Here is a 17596-nt window from a genome sequence, read left to right as displayed (position 1 = left end):
AAACCGATCAGGTTTGAACACTCCAAAAATGCAGCAGGTAAATTCACCTGCTTTTAACCAAAATGGAAGAAGTCGGAGGAAGAAAAGTGAGGGTGAGTGCGAGATTGAGATAGAGATTGAGGAAGACCTGAAATAGGAAGAGAACGTCCTCAAAGAAGACGAGGACCAAATTTGTCAAGTGCAGCTTCTGCCATGACCGGCACAATCGACACATAGTATACATTCTAATTGACTATATCGTTTTGAAAATACCATCTATCCATCCATCCATCCATCTTTTTTTCCCATGCAAAAGACTGGGAGGTATACATGGTAATTTCTTCACAGTAGCCTATTCCAAAAATTATAATTTTATCCTGTTTTTGTAGGTTTTATGAACTGGAAGCCCAAATTGTGTAAAAATAAATAAATACCTGAAAATTAAATGACTTAAATTGTGGGCCCTGAATCTATAATCTGTGAAAGTTTGACTTTTTGAATGGAATTATGGAAATGTTTAAACTTTTCCAGGATATTCGATTCCTTTTTATTTTTATTTTTTTAAGTGTATGTAAATCCAATATCCCCTCGAAATAGGCGGTGTGGTGGGGTGGAGGGGTTCGGGGGGTTGTATGGATTTAGTATTTTGTTTTATTTTGGTGTGTTTGTCTTGTGTTCCTGTGTGTTTCCCCTGTCTCGGTATGTCTGATTACGTCCACCTGTGTGCCTGTTCCCTTCCCAGTGTGTTTGACCAATCAGCACCCTCTTCCTATTGTGTTCCCCAGGTGTGTCTCATTAGTGTTGGTGTATTTAGTCTGTTGTGTTTGTCCAGTTGGTGTGGGAGCATTGTCTATGTTAGGCGGTGAGGTCATGTGGTGCTGGCGGTGAGGTCATGTGGTGCTGGCGGTGAGGTCATGTGGTGCTGGCGGTGAGGTCATGTGGTGCTGGCGGTGAGGTCATGTGGTGCTGGCGGTGAGGTCATGTGGTGCTGGCGTTGTTGAAGTTTTGTGCTGGCGGTGAGGTCATGTGGTGCTGGTGGTGAGGTCATATGGTGCTGGCGTTGTTGAAGTTTTGTTGTCTAAGGCAGAGCCTGGTGTGGAAGTTGTTATGTCTCCGTCAAGTCAGTTACGTTTCTTTCGTCACTGCCAAGCCTGCCTCGTCTTCACTGCCACGCCTTCCTCGTCTTCACTGCCACGCCTGCCTCGTCTTCACTGCCACGCCTGCCTCGTCTTCACTGCCACGCCTGCCTCGTCTTCACTGCCACGCCTGCCTCGTCTTCACTGCCACGCCTGCCTCGTCTTCACTGCCACGCCTGCCTCGTCTTCACTGCCACGCCTGCCTCGTCTTCACTGCCACGCCTGCCTCGTCTTCACTGCCACGCCTGCCTCGTCTTCACTGCCACGCCTGCCTCGTCTTCACTGGTCGTTTTGCTGGTCAGAGTCACGCCACAGCCGTCCCTACTTGTTTCTATAAAGTTTATCCTTTTGTTCACCCCCTAATGTTACTTTTTGTGAAGTTTCAATTTTGTTTTGCCACATAACAACTCACGATTATAGGCTGTTGTCGGCACTACCAGCCTAACCTTAACCACAACCCTGAAAACATACAGGCTTTAGCATAAATAAAGCAGGAACCGAATCCGTAACCTTGCACTTATGGGGGCGATATAAATGGCACAGCTAAATACAGTTAAACGTTTATCGGCGCAGAAATTATTTACACGATTCACAGCATAGCGCTAGGTGGTGAGTTGCCGGTCAAGGCAAGAGCGTTCGAAAAAGAAAGAAAATCGGATCATGTATTATTTACCGACATAAACAAATGGCCGAAAGTATATGAACAATCAATTCTAATTCTGCCAATCACATGATTTATTTTATTTTAATTTTTTTTGCCGAATACATGAATAATGGTCCTGGATTGGTTGGCAACCAGTACCCCGCCTACTGCCAGAAGCCAGTTGGGATAGGCTCCAACACCCCCCGCGACCCCAGTGAGGAATAAGCAGGTTAAGTAAATGGATGGATGGATGAATAATGGTGTTGAGAGAGATTCCTTTTATTTCCTACGTTCCCTGAAGGTACTAGCTGTAACTGGGGGAGGTTCCAAGCAATTATATTCAGCTGTCACTCATGATTCTGTGCCCAACTCAGTTGATACCAAGACACCCACTTAACATTCGGGTGAAAAGTCTGAAAATTTAAAAACAAATTTTAATATGAAAGCAAAAAAAACAAACAAAAAAGATCTGATCTCTGAAAAGATAAAACGTGCAATGGAAAAAAAGACCTCAAATGTTAAAATATATATGAAAGCGTAAAGTGAAACATAAATAATAAATTCAAAAGAGGGACCAAAGTGAATCAAAATTAAATTTGACTCGGAATTTTTTTTCACGCAATTATTATTATTTTTTATATTTTGAATAAATGTTTATCCATCCATCCATCCATTTTCTTAACCGCTTGTCCTCACAAGGGTCACGGGGAATACATTTTTATATTTTGCAAAATTCAACATCAACACGTGAATTTCAGTTTCAGTACAAAACTTTTGACCCTAATTCATCTCGTGACATGATATTTTATTCACACAAAGGCGACGACCAAAGAGTATTAAGAAAACCCACATTATAGAGGATCTGAACGCATCATTGTACGCCCCTCTTCATCGTCACTGCTGCTCCCACAATGCAGCGGTGTAATGTATGAACATGGCGTTAAGTGCTGCTGTTATGACCAGGCCGTGGCTTCTGCAAAATATGTAGGACAGAACCACGAAGACAACCAAATAATAATCTTAAATCGACTTTAGAGCTCGAAAGTAAGTTAACACACACCTATATTTTTCTTATAGATCAAGGCCGATATTAATTTCTTTGAAGGTTTGATGTCTGGCAACTGGACGATAGAGTATTGTTTGTTTCCCGTTAGCTTGTCCATTTTTTTTTATTAATTTTTTTATAATTTGTTTTTATCTTTCGAAGTCAACGTATTCAACAGAAAGCCAACTAAAACCATACCTTATAACACAAGTGTCACTTTTTGGCATAGAATATTTGTCGTCCCCTCCAAACTTAGTAATTGTAACGTGATGTTCACTCGTGTTTATGTTTTGAAAGTTGTGCTAACTTAACCGTTCACATGCCGTTTAAGCCTTTTTTTCAACCATGATAACCATAAAAATAGCTACACTTATGTAATGAGTGCGGAATCTTGGCAAGGCGTGTTAACTTTAACTGTTAATTTTAACTTTAAAAATCACCCAACAGAAATTATACATGAGCTTTGTGCTTGACAGAATCACAGATCTGTGTTAATTGATTTTGGTAACAAAATTATTTATTGATATGCATATTAGTGTTGTGGAGTGTTGCTACATTAATTCATGGTGCCCATTGGAACTGGTAAAGTAACAATTAAAAAAAAAAAAGCCACAAGTGGTTTCCATAACATCCAAGAAAAACTGAACAGATTGGTAAACACTGCATAAGCGGCTTAGAAAATGGATGGACACGTTATGCTAGGCTATGCTATACTAAAACAAAATACTCTAAATGCTTCTTGTAGTTTAATACCTCAGTTTTGAAATATTATTACATTGATTAAACTATTATCCAGCAGCTTACCCACTAATTGGAACTAATTGTTGTTTTTGTAATCAGATTCATGGAATTTAGAGATGTCAGGTTATCATGTATTTGACACCCAACACACATACACTTTTCCCCAGACTTTCTGTGGTGTCCCCGTTGGGCTTTATTCTTCATGGTGTGAACTTCATTCAAAAGACAAAACAGCATTTCTTCAGGAATGGAGGAGTCTCTATGTCCTTTAAAGTCAAACAAGGAAGGAAGCAGACAACAGAGTTGCACATAAAGAGACCTCTCCTGTTGTGCTAGGTACACATGAGAAAGTCACCGTAGAACCCCCAAAAACTTTTATTGGAGCTCCGGGAAATTAAAAGCGTAATGGTGTGTTTTAAAGAATGTTTTTTAACTTTTACTACTTTATCACGAAATGTAGCCCTGTGAATAAATTTGATGTTTTTCTTTTAGGATTGAAAACTCTGCTACACTGATGCATCACACTGTTGAGGGGTGCACAGCCGTGGCACCAATTACAATGGAAGGATCGCTGACAGAGCAACAACTTGGCCTCCGACAGGCAGAGGAGCGCCTTTACAGAGATTATATCCACAGACTTTTAAAAGTACTGTAATAATTAATCTCCTGTTCATTTTAAATCATTCAGAAAATATGAAATGACCAACTTCAATCCTAAAATGAAATCTGAATACAGTGTTCCTTCGCTATAACGCGGTTCACTTTCCGCTGTTTCGCGGATTTATTTTAGTGCAATTTTGTATGCATTTTTTTTTTTTACAGTAATGTACGTATTTAAAAAAATATATATAAAGGTTTGAACATTAAGAAATGTGAGAAAATGTAACTGCCTCAATGAGAAAACTTAACTACTTTGCGGATTTCATTTATTGCAGGTATTTTTTTGGAACCTAACCCCAGCGGAAAATGAGGGAACACTGTATATCAATTTAAATATGATTGCAACTTTATGCAAGTTAAATGTTTATTAATCTTTGTTTTCTCAGCAATCCCCAGAATACCCAAAATATCAATACATATGCAAGTTGTGTTCGGTTCATATTGAGCACATTCAAGCAGCACACAAACACATTAAGGAGAAGAGACACAAAAAGAACATAATGGTAGGTGAATGCAAAATTAGCATTTGACTAAACATTCCTTTCTCAGTGCCACTTCCACTGAAATGTTGTTGTATTTTTTTAATGTTTTTTTCAAATGAACCGGGATTAAAGTGAAACTATTTTCGTTCTGCTATTTTAGGAAAAACAGGAGGAAAATGACCTGCGTGCCCTACCACCCCCCTCTGCCTTGCACCTGAGAGCCATCGAAACGGCTGTTCTGGAAGCAGCCAGGCAGCATGGGATTTCTGAGGAGGACTTTGACCATCGAAAGGCTGTGGTTGTTAGGATGGAGGACATCATAAAGAAACACCTCTCAGGTTGTATGTTGCTAAAGCAATACACCACTGAAAACTCAATTTTCCAGTATTCGATCAGGTATTATGTATAAAGAATAAACGCGCAAGTATCTCTGGCATCTTATTCCCTGATTTTTTTTTAAATCAATCACGTAATTATAATTACGTATCCTATGTGTAAACAACGGCCACTTTTGTTCATTTGAATGTGACGTAATAGGCAAGTAAAATGGTGTCTTCTATCGCCAAATACGGTGCCAATTCTGATTAGTGTATTCTTCAGCATGTCAGGTTTCATACCCTTCCTTGGGCAGTGGGGTGGGGCTTCCACCAATGTAGCTCTTGGTGTACTAGTCATTTCTAATGCAAATGTGTTTTTGTTTTTTTACGTTTCCCTTCATACTATACTCAACGAAAATACAAACGCAACATTTCTTTTTAAGCTCCCATTTTTCATGCGAAAAATACAATATCACCATTTTGCTCAAATATTGTTCACAAACAACCAGTGTAAATCTGTGATGGTGATACTGACTGGTTTTCTGGTTTCCAGTCAGTACTGATTGGTTTTCCGAGTCAGAGGTTTGTTGAGTGTAATTAAGGCATTGTGTTCTTCTGTTTCAGACCGCACGCACGCACACACACACACACACAATTGTATACATACCCATTTATAGATAAAACAGCTATAGTTGTGCTGATACTGATACCGTGTTTTTTGGCCCCCCGATTCCGATATGCAGTTTTGCAGTATCAGCCGATTCCGATACCGTACCGACACCTAAGGTTTTTTTTTTTTTTTTTTTTATCAACATGAAAAAGCTGTCCTGCCATTGGTTCAGAGCATTCAAGGACTAATAGGATATCTTGGCTTGCATGCATTGAACATGTCACACATATCAGTGAATGTTGTGTACGAGCAAGACACATGCTGCATCCAAAGTTCTATATTATCGTTGGAAATAATGGTATGGGCATGTTACTTGTTAGTACTCGCCGATGCAGATACCACTGCTTTAATGCAGTATCGCGGCCTCTCCCGATACCAGTATCGGAACAACACTTAAAAACTATACACACATACATTCTCAATTACATGTCCATAACGTCTGCTACAGTCAGCGTAAATTATCTATAATAATGTGGACAACACTACATTAACTGTAGCAGCTCTCTTATGTCTCTGCTGTAAACAAACTGCATACACACATTGTGTAAATCCCTTTTGTTTTTTGTAGTTACAAAAAAGTTACTGTTTGCAACAAGGACAAAATGCAGTAGTTAAAATAAAAGCATCTTTTGGTTAAAAAAATTAGTCATTCATTTTCACTAAAGATGTTAAAAAAGTCTAATCGAAATCGCCAAATGAAAATCGATTCGAATTGGGTTTTGAGTGAATCGTTAAATACCTAGCAGAAAGCCACTTTTTCACAACTTAATGATAATGCATCAGATGAATATAGTGCTTTTTTGGACACTCAGACGCTTCTCAATGGATACATTATTCACGTACTCACACATTCACACTCTGGTGGTGGTTAACTACGTACACAGCCACAGCTGCATTGAGGCAGACTGGCTTTTTTTTTTAAAGCCTACAAGTTCATTTTGTATCTGATGCACACTGAAAAGTACTATACAAGTTAATATATTTTGAATGGATGTTTTCTTATTTTCTAGCTTGCACCCTAAGACCCTACGGTTCTTGTCTTACCCGATTTGCCTTTAAGATGAGTGATATCAACATTGATGTCATCTTCCCATCCACAGTAAGAAAAAATCCGTTTTTAGTTGACATTATTGAAATGCAGTGGGGTAAAATAATTGGTGCTGTCAAGCGGTTACATAAAAAAACAAAAAACAGTTTTACCAACCTCACCTAACCCTGCAAACTGCATGGACTACATATGAAAACTCACCGCCAGAAACGCTCATCTTACGTTAAGTCTTGACTGCAGCATAAAACTATCTGTAGTTCATCTTTGTCCGTCTTTGTGCCAATGACTCCTATAAGTGTGGCTGCACATCTGAGCAGAGGTTATAGGCTACTTGCTATCAGGTACAACATTGACAAGTATTGCTTCAGTGGAAAGTAAAAAAAAAATTAACATAGAAAAAAACGCATTTGGACAGAAAAAACACAATACGTTATGGCTGCCCATGGAATGAGTTATTTTGTATTTTTCAATTATGTGACTGCTGACAAAAGCAGGAGGATAAATTCTGAAGTGTTTTGGGCAGAGGTGGGAGTAAGTCTCAAGTCTTTGCCCTCAAGTCCCGAGTCAAGACTGATAAGTCTCAAGCAATTTTCAAGTCCTACACTTATCAAGTCATTTTAACAACATTGTAGATTATATTATTTTGGCTGGTGATTATCAAAGTAGGAATCAGGGACTCAGGGAGTGAACCCAGAGTGGTGCAACAGATTGCCGTGTTTGCACTGTTACCAGTGAGTTTATAGTCTGATTAATTATGCAGCGAGCAACAATAATTAGCTGATAAACACATGACATTAGCTTACTTACCATTCTTTGTGCAACTTCAGATGTTGAGCGAAGTTTGAAGTTGTTGCCTCTGCGCCAGTGAGCTAATCTTGGACATACCGCAATACATTTTTTGTTGACCACCTCATAGTTTTTGTACCCGACCAGAGGTGCAAAAGATCACGAAAGTCACGGATCGGATTGTTTTTCCATCCATCCATCCATCCATCCATCTTCTACCGCTTATCCGAGGTCGGGTCGCAGGGGCAGCAGCTTTAGCAGGGAAGCCCAGACTTCCCTCTCCCCAGCCACTTCAACCAGCTCTTCCAGTGGGATCCCAAGGCGTTACCATGTCAGCCGAGAGACATAGTCTCTCCAGCGTGTCCTGGGTCGTCACCAGGGCCTCCCGCCGGTGGGACATGCCCGGAACACCTCTCCAGGGAGGCGTCCAGGGGGCATCTGAACCAGATGCCCGAGCCACCTCAACTAGCTCCTCTCAACGTGGAGGAGCAGCAGCTCTACTCCAAGTCCCTCCCGGGTGACCGAGCTTCTCATCCTATCTCTAAGGGAGAGCCTGGACACCCTGCGGAGGAAACTCATTTCTGCCGCTTGTATCCGGGATCGTGTTTTTTTTTTTTTAGGTAAATGTAGGAACAGAGATCAACCGGTAAATCGAGTGCTTTGCCTTTCAGCTAAGCTCCTTCTTTACCAAAACGGACCGATACACAGTCCACATCACTGCAGACGCTACACCGATCCACCTGCCGATCTCCTGCTGCGTCCTGCCCTCACTCGTGAACAAGACCCCAAGATACTTGAACTCCTCCACTTGGGGCAGGATTTCATCCCCGACCTGGAGAAGGCACGCCACCCTTTTCCGCTCCAGAGAGAGTTGGAGATCACAGCCTGATGAAGCCAACAGCACCATATCATCTGCAAAAAGCAGAGATGCAATGCTGACACCACCAACTGGACCCCCTCAACGCCTCAGCTGCGCCTAGAAATTCTGTCGATAAAAGTTATGAACAGAATCTGTGATAAAGGGCAGCCCTGGCGGAGTTCAACCCTCACTGGAAACAAATCCGACTTACTGTCGGCAATGCGGACCAAACTCAGACACCGGTCGTACAGGGACCGAACAGCCCGTATCAGGGCTCGGTAGCCCGTACTTCCGAAGTACCCCCCACAGGTCTCCCCGAGGGACACAGTTCAATGCCTTCTCCAAATCTGCAAAACACATGTAGACTGGTTGGGCGAACTCCCATGCACCGTCAAGGACCCTGCGAAGGGCGTAGAGCTGGCCCACTGTTCCATGGCTGGGACGAAAACCTTTCGACTTCCCGACGGTCCATTCTCTCCAGCACCCCTGACCTTATCAGGGAGGCTGAGGAGTGTGATCCCTCTATAGTTGGAATATTGGCACACACCCCGGTCTGCCAATTTAGAGGCTCTGTCCCCGATGTCCAGGCGATATTGTAGAGGCGTGTCAACCACGACATCCCCACAACCTCCAGAGCCTTTATGAACTCCTGGCGGAACTCATCTACCCCCGGGACCCTGCCACGAGGAGCTCTCCAACCACCTCAGTGACTTCGAACCCAGAGATAGAAGAGCCCACCTCAGAGTCCCCAGACTCTGCTTCCTCAAAGGAAGACGTGTCGGTGGAATTGAGGAGGACTTCGAAGTATTCTTCCCACTGACTCACGACGTTACGAGTCGAGGTCAGCAGTACCCCATCTCCACTATACACAGTGTTGATGGTGCATTGCTTTCCTCTCCTGAGACGCCGGATGGTGGACCAGAATTTCCTCTAAGCCGTCTGAAAGTAGTTTTCCATGGCCTCAACGAACTCCTCCCATGTCCGAGTTTTTGCCTCAGCGGCCGCTGAAGGCGCGTTCTTCTTGGCCACCCGGTACGTGTCGGCTGCCTCCAGAGTCCCACAGGCCAAAAAGGCCCAATAAGACTCCTTCTTCAGCTTGATGGCATCCCTGATTGCCGCCACGACAGGCACCGACCATCTTACAGCCACAGCTCCGATCGGCCGCCTCAACAATGGAGGCGCGGAACATGGCCCACTCGGACTCAATGTCCCCCGCCTACCTCGGTACAAGGGAGAAGTTCTGCCGGAGGTGGGCATTGAAACTCCTTCTCACAGGGGATTCCGCCAGACGTTCCCAGCAAACCCTCACAATACGTTTGGGTCTGCCAGGTCTGACCAACATCTTCCCCCACCATCGGAGCCAACACACCATCAGTTGACAGCTCCGCCCTTCTCTTCACCCGAGTGTCCAAAACATGCAGCCTAAAATCCGATGACACGACTACAAAGTCGATCATCGAACTGCGGCCTAGGGTGTCCTGGTGCCAAGTGCACATATGGACACCCCTATGTTTGAACATGGTGTTCGTTATGGACAGTCCATGGCGAGCGCAGAAGTCTAACAGTACATCACTCTGGTTCTGATTGGGGGGAGCCGTTCCTCCCAATCACGCCCCTCCAGGTCTCACTGTCATTGCCCACGTGAGCGTTGAAGTCTTACAGCAGAACGAGGGAGTCCCAGAGGGAGCGATCTCCAGCACACCCTCCAAGGACTCCAAAAAGTGTGGGTACTCTGAAATGCTGTTTGGTACATAAGCACAAACAACAGTCAGGACCCATCCCCCCACCCGAAGGCGGAGGGAGGCTACCCTCTCGTCTACCGGGGTGAACCCCAACGTACAGGCGCCAAGCTGGGGGGTAATCAGTATGCCAACACCTGCTCTGCGCCTCTCACCGTGGGCATCTCCAGAGTGGAAGAGAGTCCAACCCCTCTCGGGAGGATTGGTACCAGAGCCCAAGCCGTGTGTGTAGGAGAGTCTGACTATATCTAGTAGGGGTCTGCCAAAAAATCTATTCTCATAAGAATCTTGATTCTCATTTAGTACGGTTCAGAATCGATTTAAAATGTCCCAAAATCGATTTTATTTAAATTATTTTATACTGTCTTCCCTTTGTTTGTGTGTGCCTTTTATTGGGAGCGCTGTTCATGTTATACCCGATTTGGCCACTTAGGGGCAGTGTGGTTCCACGTGGTCTGATACACTGTTAAGTTGTAGCCACATTAGAAGGAAAAAGTCACAAAGTTATTCCAATAAAAAAAAATTTGCAGCGTGGAGCCGTTCTTTTGAGTGCTAAAAGTGCCCCAAGTAGCGTGCTAATTAGCATTAGCGAGTCGGACCGGAGTAGATCATTACGATTCCTTGAACATCTATAAATTGAAGCACAAATCATTCTTAATCGAAAATCGATTCTGAATCGAATCGCACAAATCTGAATCGAATCGTGATACATTCAGAGATTCCCACCCCTAATATCTCGTCGGAATTTCTCTACCTCACACACCAGCTCGGGCTCCTTCCCCGCCAGAGAGGTGACATTCCATGTTCCAAGAGCTAGCTACTGTAGCCGGGGATCAGACCGCCAAGGTCCCTGCCCTTGGCTGCCGTCCAGCCCACTAAGCAACCAACCCCTTTGGCCCCTCCCACCGGTGGTGAGCCCATGGGAAGGGGGGGGCCCACGTTGCCTCTTCGGGTTGTGCCCTGCTGGGCCCCATGGGTGCGGGCCCGGCCACCAGGCACTCGCCAACGAGTCCCACCTCAGGTCCTGGTTCCAGAGGGGGGCCCCGGTGACCCGTGTCTGGGCAAGGGAGACGTAAGACCATTTATTGTATTCATCATTAGTGGTCTTTGAGCCGTGCTCTGTCTGGCCCCTCACTTAGGACATGTTTGCCATGGGTGACCCTGCCAGGGGCATAAAGCCCCAGACAACATAGCTCCAAGGATCAGTGGGACACACAAACTCCTCCACTACGATAAGGTGCTGGCTCACGGAGGATGGATGATTTTTCCTCCCCCCCAAAAAACTAACAAAAAACATTATATTGCACTTGTAATGCACTTGAAGTTGTATTCCTAAAATCCAAATGGCCATAATGGACATTTTGAACGTTTTTTATTTCAATTTTAATTTTAATTTTTTTACATTAATGTTTTATTAAAAAATTAGAAATGAAGGCAAAGTTCTATTTAATTATTTTTGATAATGAAAAATACATTTAAGTACAATTTAATTCCCTTTGTTTAAATAGGGAGAGTGGATTACAAAGTAGCATAGGTCCACAATAAGAATAGCAGGCGAGCCAAGCAACAGCTGTCAAACTACTGTTGGTAGCCAGGCACTCGATGCTAATGCTAACAGATAGCTACTAGCCACGAACGCCGGGGACTTGTACCGTACCGTGCAATGACGGCGTAATTAACTTGCTGTTTCTTCGCGTCCTAAATTCGTTATTCAATATACTTTCAGGGTGGCATGATGATAATAGTGGTAGAAAATATGTAATTTCAATAAAAACGTTGATAATGCAAGTCAAAATGCCAAAGGGAAGTAGTAGTCAAGCTGGCGTTCACGCCACCATGCAGGCAGACTTCAAAGTAAAATCCGCCAAGGCTGTTGCATTGGCGTCAATGTATTATTTGGTCAGCTTTATTTCGAAGTTTGCCTTAGTGTAGGCGGCGTGTGTTTGCGCCTAAAGTCTAAAGTCGTCAAATTCATGACTCGAGTCTGACTCGAGTCCAAGTCACATGACTCGAGTCCACACCTTTGGTTTATATTATTTAATATTATTTCGAGTCTCACAGAAATGTGATACAGTGTTCCCTCGTTCTCCGCTGGGGTTAGGTTCCAAAAAGTACCCGCGATAAATGAAATCCGCGAAGTAGTTTTATGAATAGTGAGGTATAGCAGTATTTTTATAGTACAGATATGCCTTGAGACCCCAGGCCGCAACCCTTAATGCAGAATGCAATTATCGTTGTCATGCGCAATCTAAATCTCAATGCACAGATCTGATTTTAGATGTGTAAACCTGCACTGACAAGATCTGCCATGACCTTTTTCTCTCATACGATACCATTATGCAAGAGTTAGTCTTACACATGGTTTGTTTTAATGATTTTACATCTAGATGACACAACCAGAAGTCCTGATTCAAGTGCTTGACATCCTCAAAAACAGCAGTAAGTCAAATTTAAACTTGGCTGTAATTCTGATTTAAAGTATGGGTAAATTGTGCAAGTGTTTTTATTTTTTTGTAGCCTTGTCTACAGTGCATCCACAAAATATTCGCAGTGCTTTACTTTTTTCACATTGTTACAGCCGTTTTACAATGTGGAACAAATTTATTTTCTCAAACATTGTTCCCACAACACCCAGCGAAGCAAGTTTTTTTTTGTGTGTGTGTGTGTGTGTGTGTGTGTGTGTGTGTGTGTGTGTGTGTGTGTGTGTGTGTGTGTGTGTGTGTGTGTGTGTGTGTGTGTGTGTGTGTGTGTGTGTGTGTGTGTGTGTGTGTGTGTGTGTGTGTGTGTGTGTGTGTGTGTGTGTGTGTGTGTGTGTGTGTGTGTGTGTGTGTGTGTGTGTGTGTGTGTGTGTGTGTGTGTGTGTGTGTGTGTGTGTGTGTGTGTGCGTGCATATAAATATATATGTGTGTAATGAGCTCTTTATGCGGAATTGCGTAAACAGCTTGGTAAAGTTCAATGCCTTTAATTAACTTCTGCACGTGTGCGAGGAGGGGTGGGTGGCGTTTGGGGTGGTTTGATCAGACACGCATTGTGTATGAGAAACTGGGAACTGTTCTAAAAAAATTGCTCACCACTGACTTGGTAAGAAGAATTAAAATAATTTTTTATTTTAGCTTTTTGTGTCCTCCATACTAAGGTTCTTTGTAAAGTTGTGACTTAATTTCTGGTTTAATGTAATGTGAGGTTGTTTGACTTAGTTAACTCTCATCAAATTCCTACTCCCTTAAGATGAATTTTCAGAGGTTGTGTCAGACTTTCATGCCAAAGTTCCTGCCATCATCTGTCGTGATGTCTTGAGGTCAGTTCTGCCTTCTTATGTCTTGTACTTTTAAAAATATGAAGTAAAACCTTTGTGTGTTTTAGAGGTTGTGCACACTTGTGCAACCACATTATCTCAGGTTTTTGTTGTTGTTGCTTCTGCTTTTAAAAAGATTGACCATAATTCTCGAGAATAACACACTTTTTTTGTTGCTAAAAAAAGTCAAACCGAGGTGGTGCTTTCTACACACAAAATAGTTGGTACCCCTCTGTTAATGAAAGAAAAATCCCCAATGGTCACAGAAACCACTTGTAACTTACAAAAGTAACAGAAAATTACTGAAAATCAAACAATCAAAATCAGCCATTACAAATGAATGGTTATTCAACAGAATTATTAAAAAAACAACAAATGAATCAGGCATGGACAAAAATTATGGTACCTCTATAAAAGATTGAAAGTAATTTGACCATAGAGACATGTTTATTTTAAGAAATACAATAAAGGAAACACAGGCAATTTCAACTAGAATAAGAAATAGAAGTGTAAGCGTAATAACTAAATGATAATACTCATATTCTACGTAAAAGTGTGTAATAAGTATAAAACCTTAGCTTTACTCAATTGTGCACCAGATGTACGTTTGGTTAATTTGCAAAAGGGTGCACTCAAAGTTGTGCTTGCTTCATGAGGAGGAGGAGGAGGATGATGATGAGGAGCGATGAAGGTGCTCATCACTAAAAAAACAGCAATTTGGCTGAAGAAAAATGGAAAGTAAAACTATATATATATATATGTATACCGTAGTTCATGAATCTTGATGGCAAGGTCAGGTGAGCTTAGGCTAACATTTTGCACGCTGATAAGGCCCGGCTGGTTCAGCTTGCGTTTAAGAGAACCTTAAACTGAAAATGCAAAAATTAGTGAAAGGACTCTGTCACATTATAGTTTTAGAGGAGGGGTGGTAAATTTATATTGCAAAAGGGCCACATGAGAAACTGGAATATTTGCCAAGGGCCAAGCCAACATGCTAACCTTAACTTTGTCCGTCTCTATTTTTTTTATGTATTTATAAAAAGCGTATTGTCTTGTTTCAATAATTTGCTATGTTTGCGGATATGGTATGTATTGTTAAAATTAGGAAATACAATTAAACAATTTATGTCATTAAAGTTGTATATTTACTAGTGTTCTGATTTTTTTGGCCCCTGATACCATATCATACCTCCTCGATATTACTGGTGTCTTTTTTGGGGTGATTACAAATTTTAAATATTGCGAAAGTGACACTGTAGGGATGTGATGACGTAATCCCTAACACCATACATAATCTTGTCCGTTTGGACGTACATGTGTTGTTCGCTACTGCATAACAGCAATGTCGGAGAGTGTGAGCAGCCAGTTCCGTCACGTCTTCGGCCTTAAAAGAGGATTTAGTGCCAAAAGTGGGAGCTATCGTTGGGGTTGTGAGGTTGTTTGATTACAAGAGTGATATGATGGGAAATACAACTGTTTGCAAATATGCAGGAAAACAAACTACAAACAACAAATTAGAACTTTAACACACGGCCAAAAATGTGAAGTCTAAAGACACGTGAGGAGGACATGAAAACAGCTTGTTGTTCGGCGTAAAAGTGAAGAAAACTTTCAACTGAGCATTGCTGGATCATTCATTAAAACAGCAGACAGTGGTTGGATAATACTGAGATGGTCGCGTATTGTTTGCAAAGTACAACTTGTGCGCCATATCCTGCTTGGTCACAGTTCTTGACCAGTAAAAGTAGTAAAATAGAACTAAGTATAAAAAGAAAAATATGCAGTAATTTTAATTAGACTGTGAAGGTGGTGCTTTCTATTTTGATCTGCAAGCGAGCAAAAGCAAGGCCAGGCCTTCAGTGTTACCTTCAGTTTTTTGTAATGAATGTTGACTTAATAGCACTACAACGTTAATAACGTTTTATTGACTTATTTTTAACTTGGTTAAAAATGTCACCTTACTGCCGAACCCTGCTTTTAACGCAACAACTTAATGGATCAGTGTTGAAGCCAGTCTGGTCCCATCACTCCACACACTACATAACTTTCATTTTCAGCAACAATGACAAATATCCTTATTTCCTAATACAGAAAGAACTAAGGCAAGAATTTCATAATATTCAACAAAGTAGAATTTTACAAGTTAATAATGAAATCTGGCATTTTTGTTTCCCCCCCAAAATCTACAGTGGTTTGATGTGCAAAGTGAGTGCAGGCAATGATGTTGCTTGTCTCACCACAAATCACATGGCGGCCTTGACTAAAATGGAACCCAGGTTGGTTCCCCTAGTGTTGGCTTTCCGGTATTGGGCAAGGGTGAGTACACAAATGACAAAGCAGTTAAAATAAAAGATCATAAATCCACATTATCGGACTTGACGTATGTCTTGAGTATGTTAATTGAGTTACTGTATTATGTTGATGCACTAATGTGATGCCTAACTTCTAGTTGACTTTAATTCTATAGCATTTTAATTTGGTCATGTAGTCTTGGTGTCTTTTTGTCACTTGAAATGTGCTTTATACACCTAAATTATTATTAAGGCGCTCGAAAAGTAAACTCTGCTTTTGTCATTTGTCTGCAGCTGTGTCACATTGACTGTCAGGCTGAGGGTGGAATCCCATCATATTCATTCGCTCTCATGGTCATCTTCTTCTTGCAGCAGAGAAAAGAGCCTATCCTCCCTGTCTACCTGGGCCACTGGGTATGTTATTGTAAAGTATAACTTATTGTCACTACCGTCTAATGGTGCAACAGATCACAAAAGTCACAATTCAGATTGAATCACAGATTTGAGCCACAGATCGGATTTTTTTTTTGGATCAGCAAAAAAAATTATAAAAAGTTGTAGATGACCAGAGATTCAGTGTATCACATCTTATGTTGTGACTAGGAGTAGAAGTGTTGGTAAATTTCTATGGCACACTTGAATGCAGCAGTGTACGCACCACCAGTGTACTGAGGTCACCCACTAACGCTGGATTTCATTCACGCTACAGTTCCGGGTTTGTGTGGAAACAAGCAAGATTTGACCGCAGACAAGCCAAACAAGAGTGAAGCTTCACGGTTCCTAGCATGCTTTGTTTTTATTTGTTTTAAAGTTCTAAAACAAAAAGTGTATCCTAAACGGAGCCACTGGCCAGGCCAGCTGAGAGATTAATGTCTAATCAACACGGCTGTCTTTCTGTGGGTGTTCCGTCATTCTTGTGTGCCCCATATGCCACTGCAGTCTTCACCATACTGAAACAAACAGCATTGAGTGACTTTCACTCTTCACCCACATACAGGAACGCACATGCACTCGCTCACTGCTTGCTTTTATCAATATTTCCTAACCTTTGCCCGCACGCTAATTCCCAAATATCAGCTAGTTCGCAAACTAACTGTTAGCTCGCGGGCTGACCATTACTACTCCCAAATAGCTATTAATTCGTGAACTAGCGGTTAGCTCGCGAGCTAACTGTAGCCCGCACGCAAACTCCCAAATAACGGTTAGCCATCCGGGGTCAGGTCGCGGGGGGCAGCAGCTTTAGCAGGGAAGCCCAGACTTCCCTCTCCCCAGCCCCTTCAGCTAGCTCCTCTGACGGGATCTCAAGGCGTTCCCAGGCCAGCCGAGAGACGTAGTCTCTCCAGCGTGTCCTGGGTCGTCCTCGGGGCCTCCCGCTGGTGGAAGATGCCTGGAACACCTCTCCAGGGAGGCGTCCTGGAGGCATCCAAACCAGATGCATAAAGCCACCTTAACTGGTTTCTCTCTACGTGGAGGAGTAGCGGCTCGACACTGAGTCCCTCCCGGATCTCTAAGGCCGGACACCCTGCGGAGGAAACTCCTTTCGGCCGCTTGTATCCGGGATCTTTTTTTTTTTTTTTTTTTTAGGTAAGGGTAGGAACAGAGATCGACCTGTAAATCGAGAGCTTTGCCTTTGGGCTCAGCTTCTTCTTTACCACAACGGACCGATACAGAGTTCGCATCACTGCAGACGCTGCACCAATCTGCATGTCGATCTCCCGCTCCAAGATACTTGAACTCCTCCACTTGGGGCAGGATCTCATCCCCAACCCGGAGAGGGCACTCCACCCTTTTCTGACTGAGGACTATGGTCTCTGATTTGGAGGTGCTGCTCTTCATCCCAACTGCTCCAGCGAGAGTTGGAGATCACGGCTTGAAGAAGCCAACAGCACCACATCATCTGCAAAA

The 17596-nt window shown here is 42.6% G+C and overlaps 1 protein-coding gene across 5 annotated transcripts in view; it reads left to right on the top strand.

Moving 5' to 3' along the window:
• Positions 1–2667: 2667 nt before the first annotated feature.
• tut4 (terminal uridylyl transferase 4) overlaps positions 2668–17596 on the top strand; it is a 65626-nt gene continuing 50697 nt past the window's right edge. For 3 of the 5 annotated variants that reach the window (XR_015096477.1, XM_086089135.1, XM_086089132.1), the window contains exons 1-9: positions 2674–2802; positions 4037–4190; positions 4591–4707; positions 4847–5027; positions 6684–6772; positions 12493–12544; positions 13334–13403; positions 15590–15716; positions 15986–16105. Coding sequence is in view for 4 of the 5 variants with exons in the window: in XM_086089135.1 (XP_085945261.1) it covers positions 4059–4190; positions 4591–4707; positions 4847–5027; positions 6684–6772; positions 12493–12544; positions 13334–13403; positions 15590–15716; positions 15986–16105 (888 nt within the window). In the remaining variant the exon portion in view is untranslated. Of the gene's footprint in view, positions 2803–3711; positions 3953–4036; positions 4191–4590; positions 4708–4846; positions 5028–6683; positions 6773–12492; positions 12545–13333; positions 13404–15589; positions 15717–15985; positions 16106–17596 lie in introns of all 5 variants that reach the window. The other 2 variants (XM_086089133.1, XM_086089134.1) reach the window with 2 other exon arrangements.

The sequence above is a fragment of the Leptonotus elevatus genome, chromosome 11, assembly GCF_054856555.1.
Source record: "Leptonotus elevatus isolate MCC_2025b chromosome 11, RoL_Lele_1.0, whole genome shotgun sequence".
In the NCBI taxonomy this organism is placed as follows: domain Eukaryota; kingdom Metazoa; phylum Chordata; class Actinopteri; order Syngnathiformes; family Syngnathidae; genus Leptonotus; species Leptonotus elevatus.
This window is presented reverse-complemented; position numbering and strand designations above follow the sequence as displayed.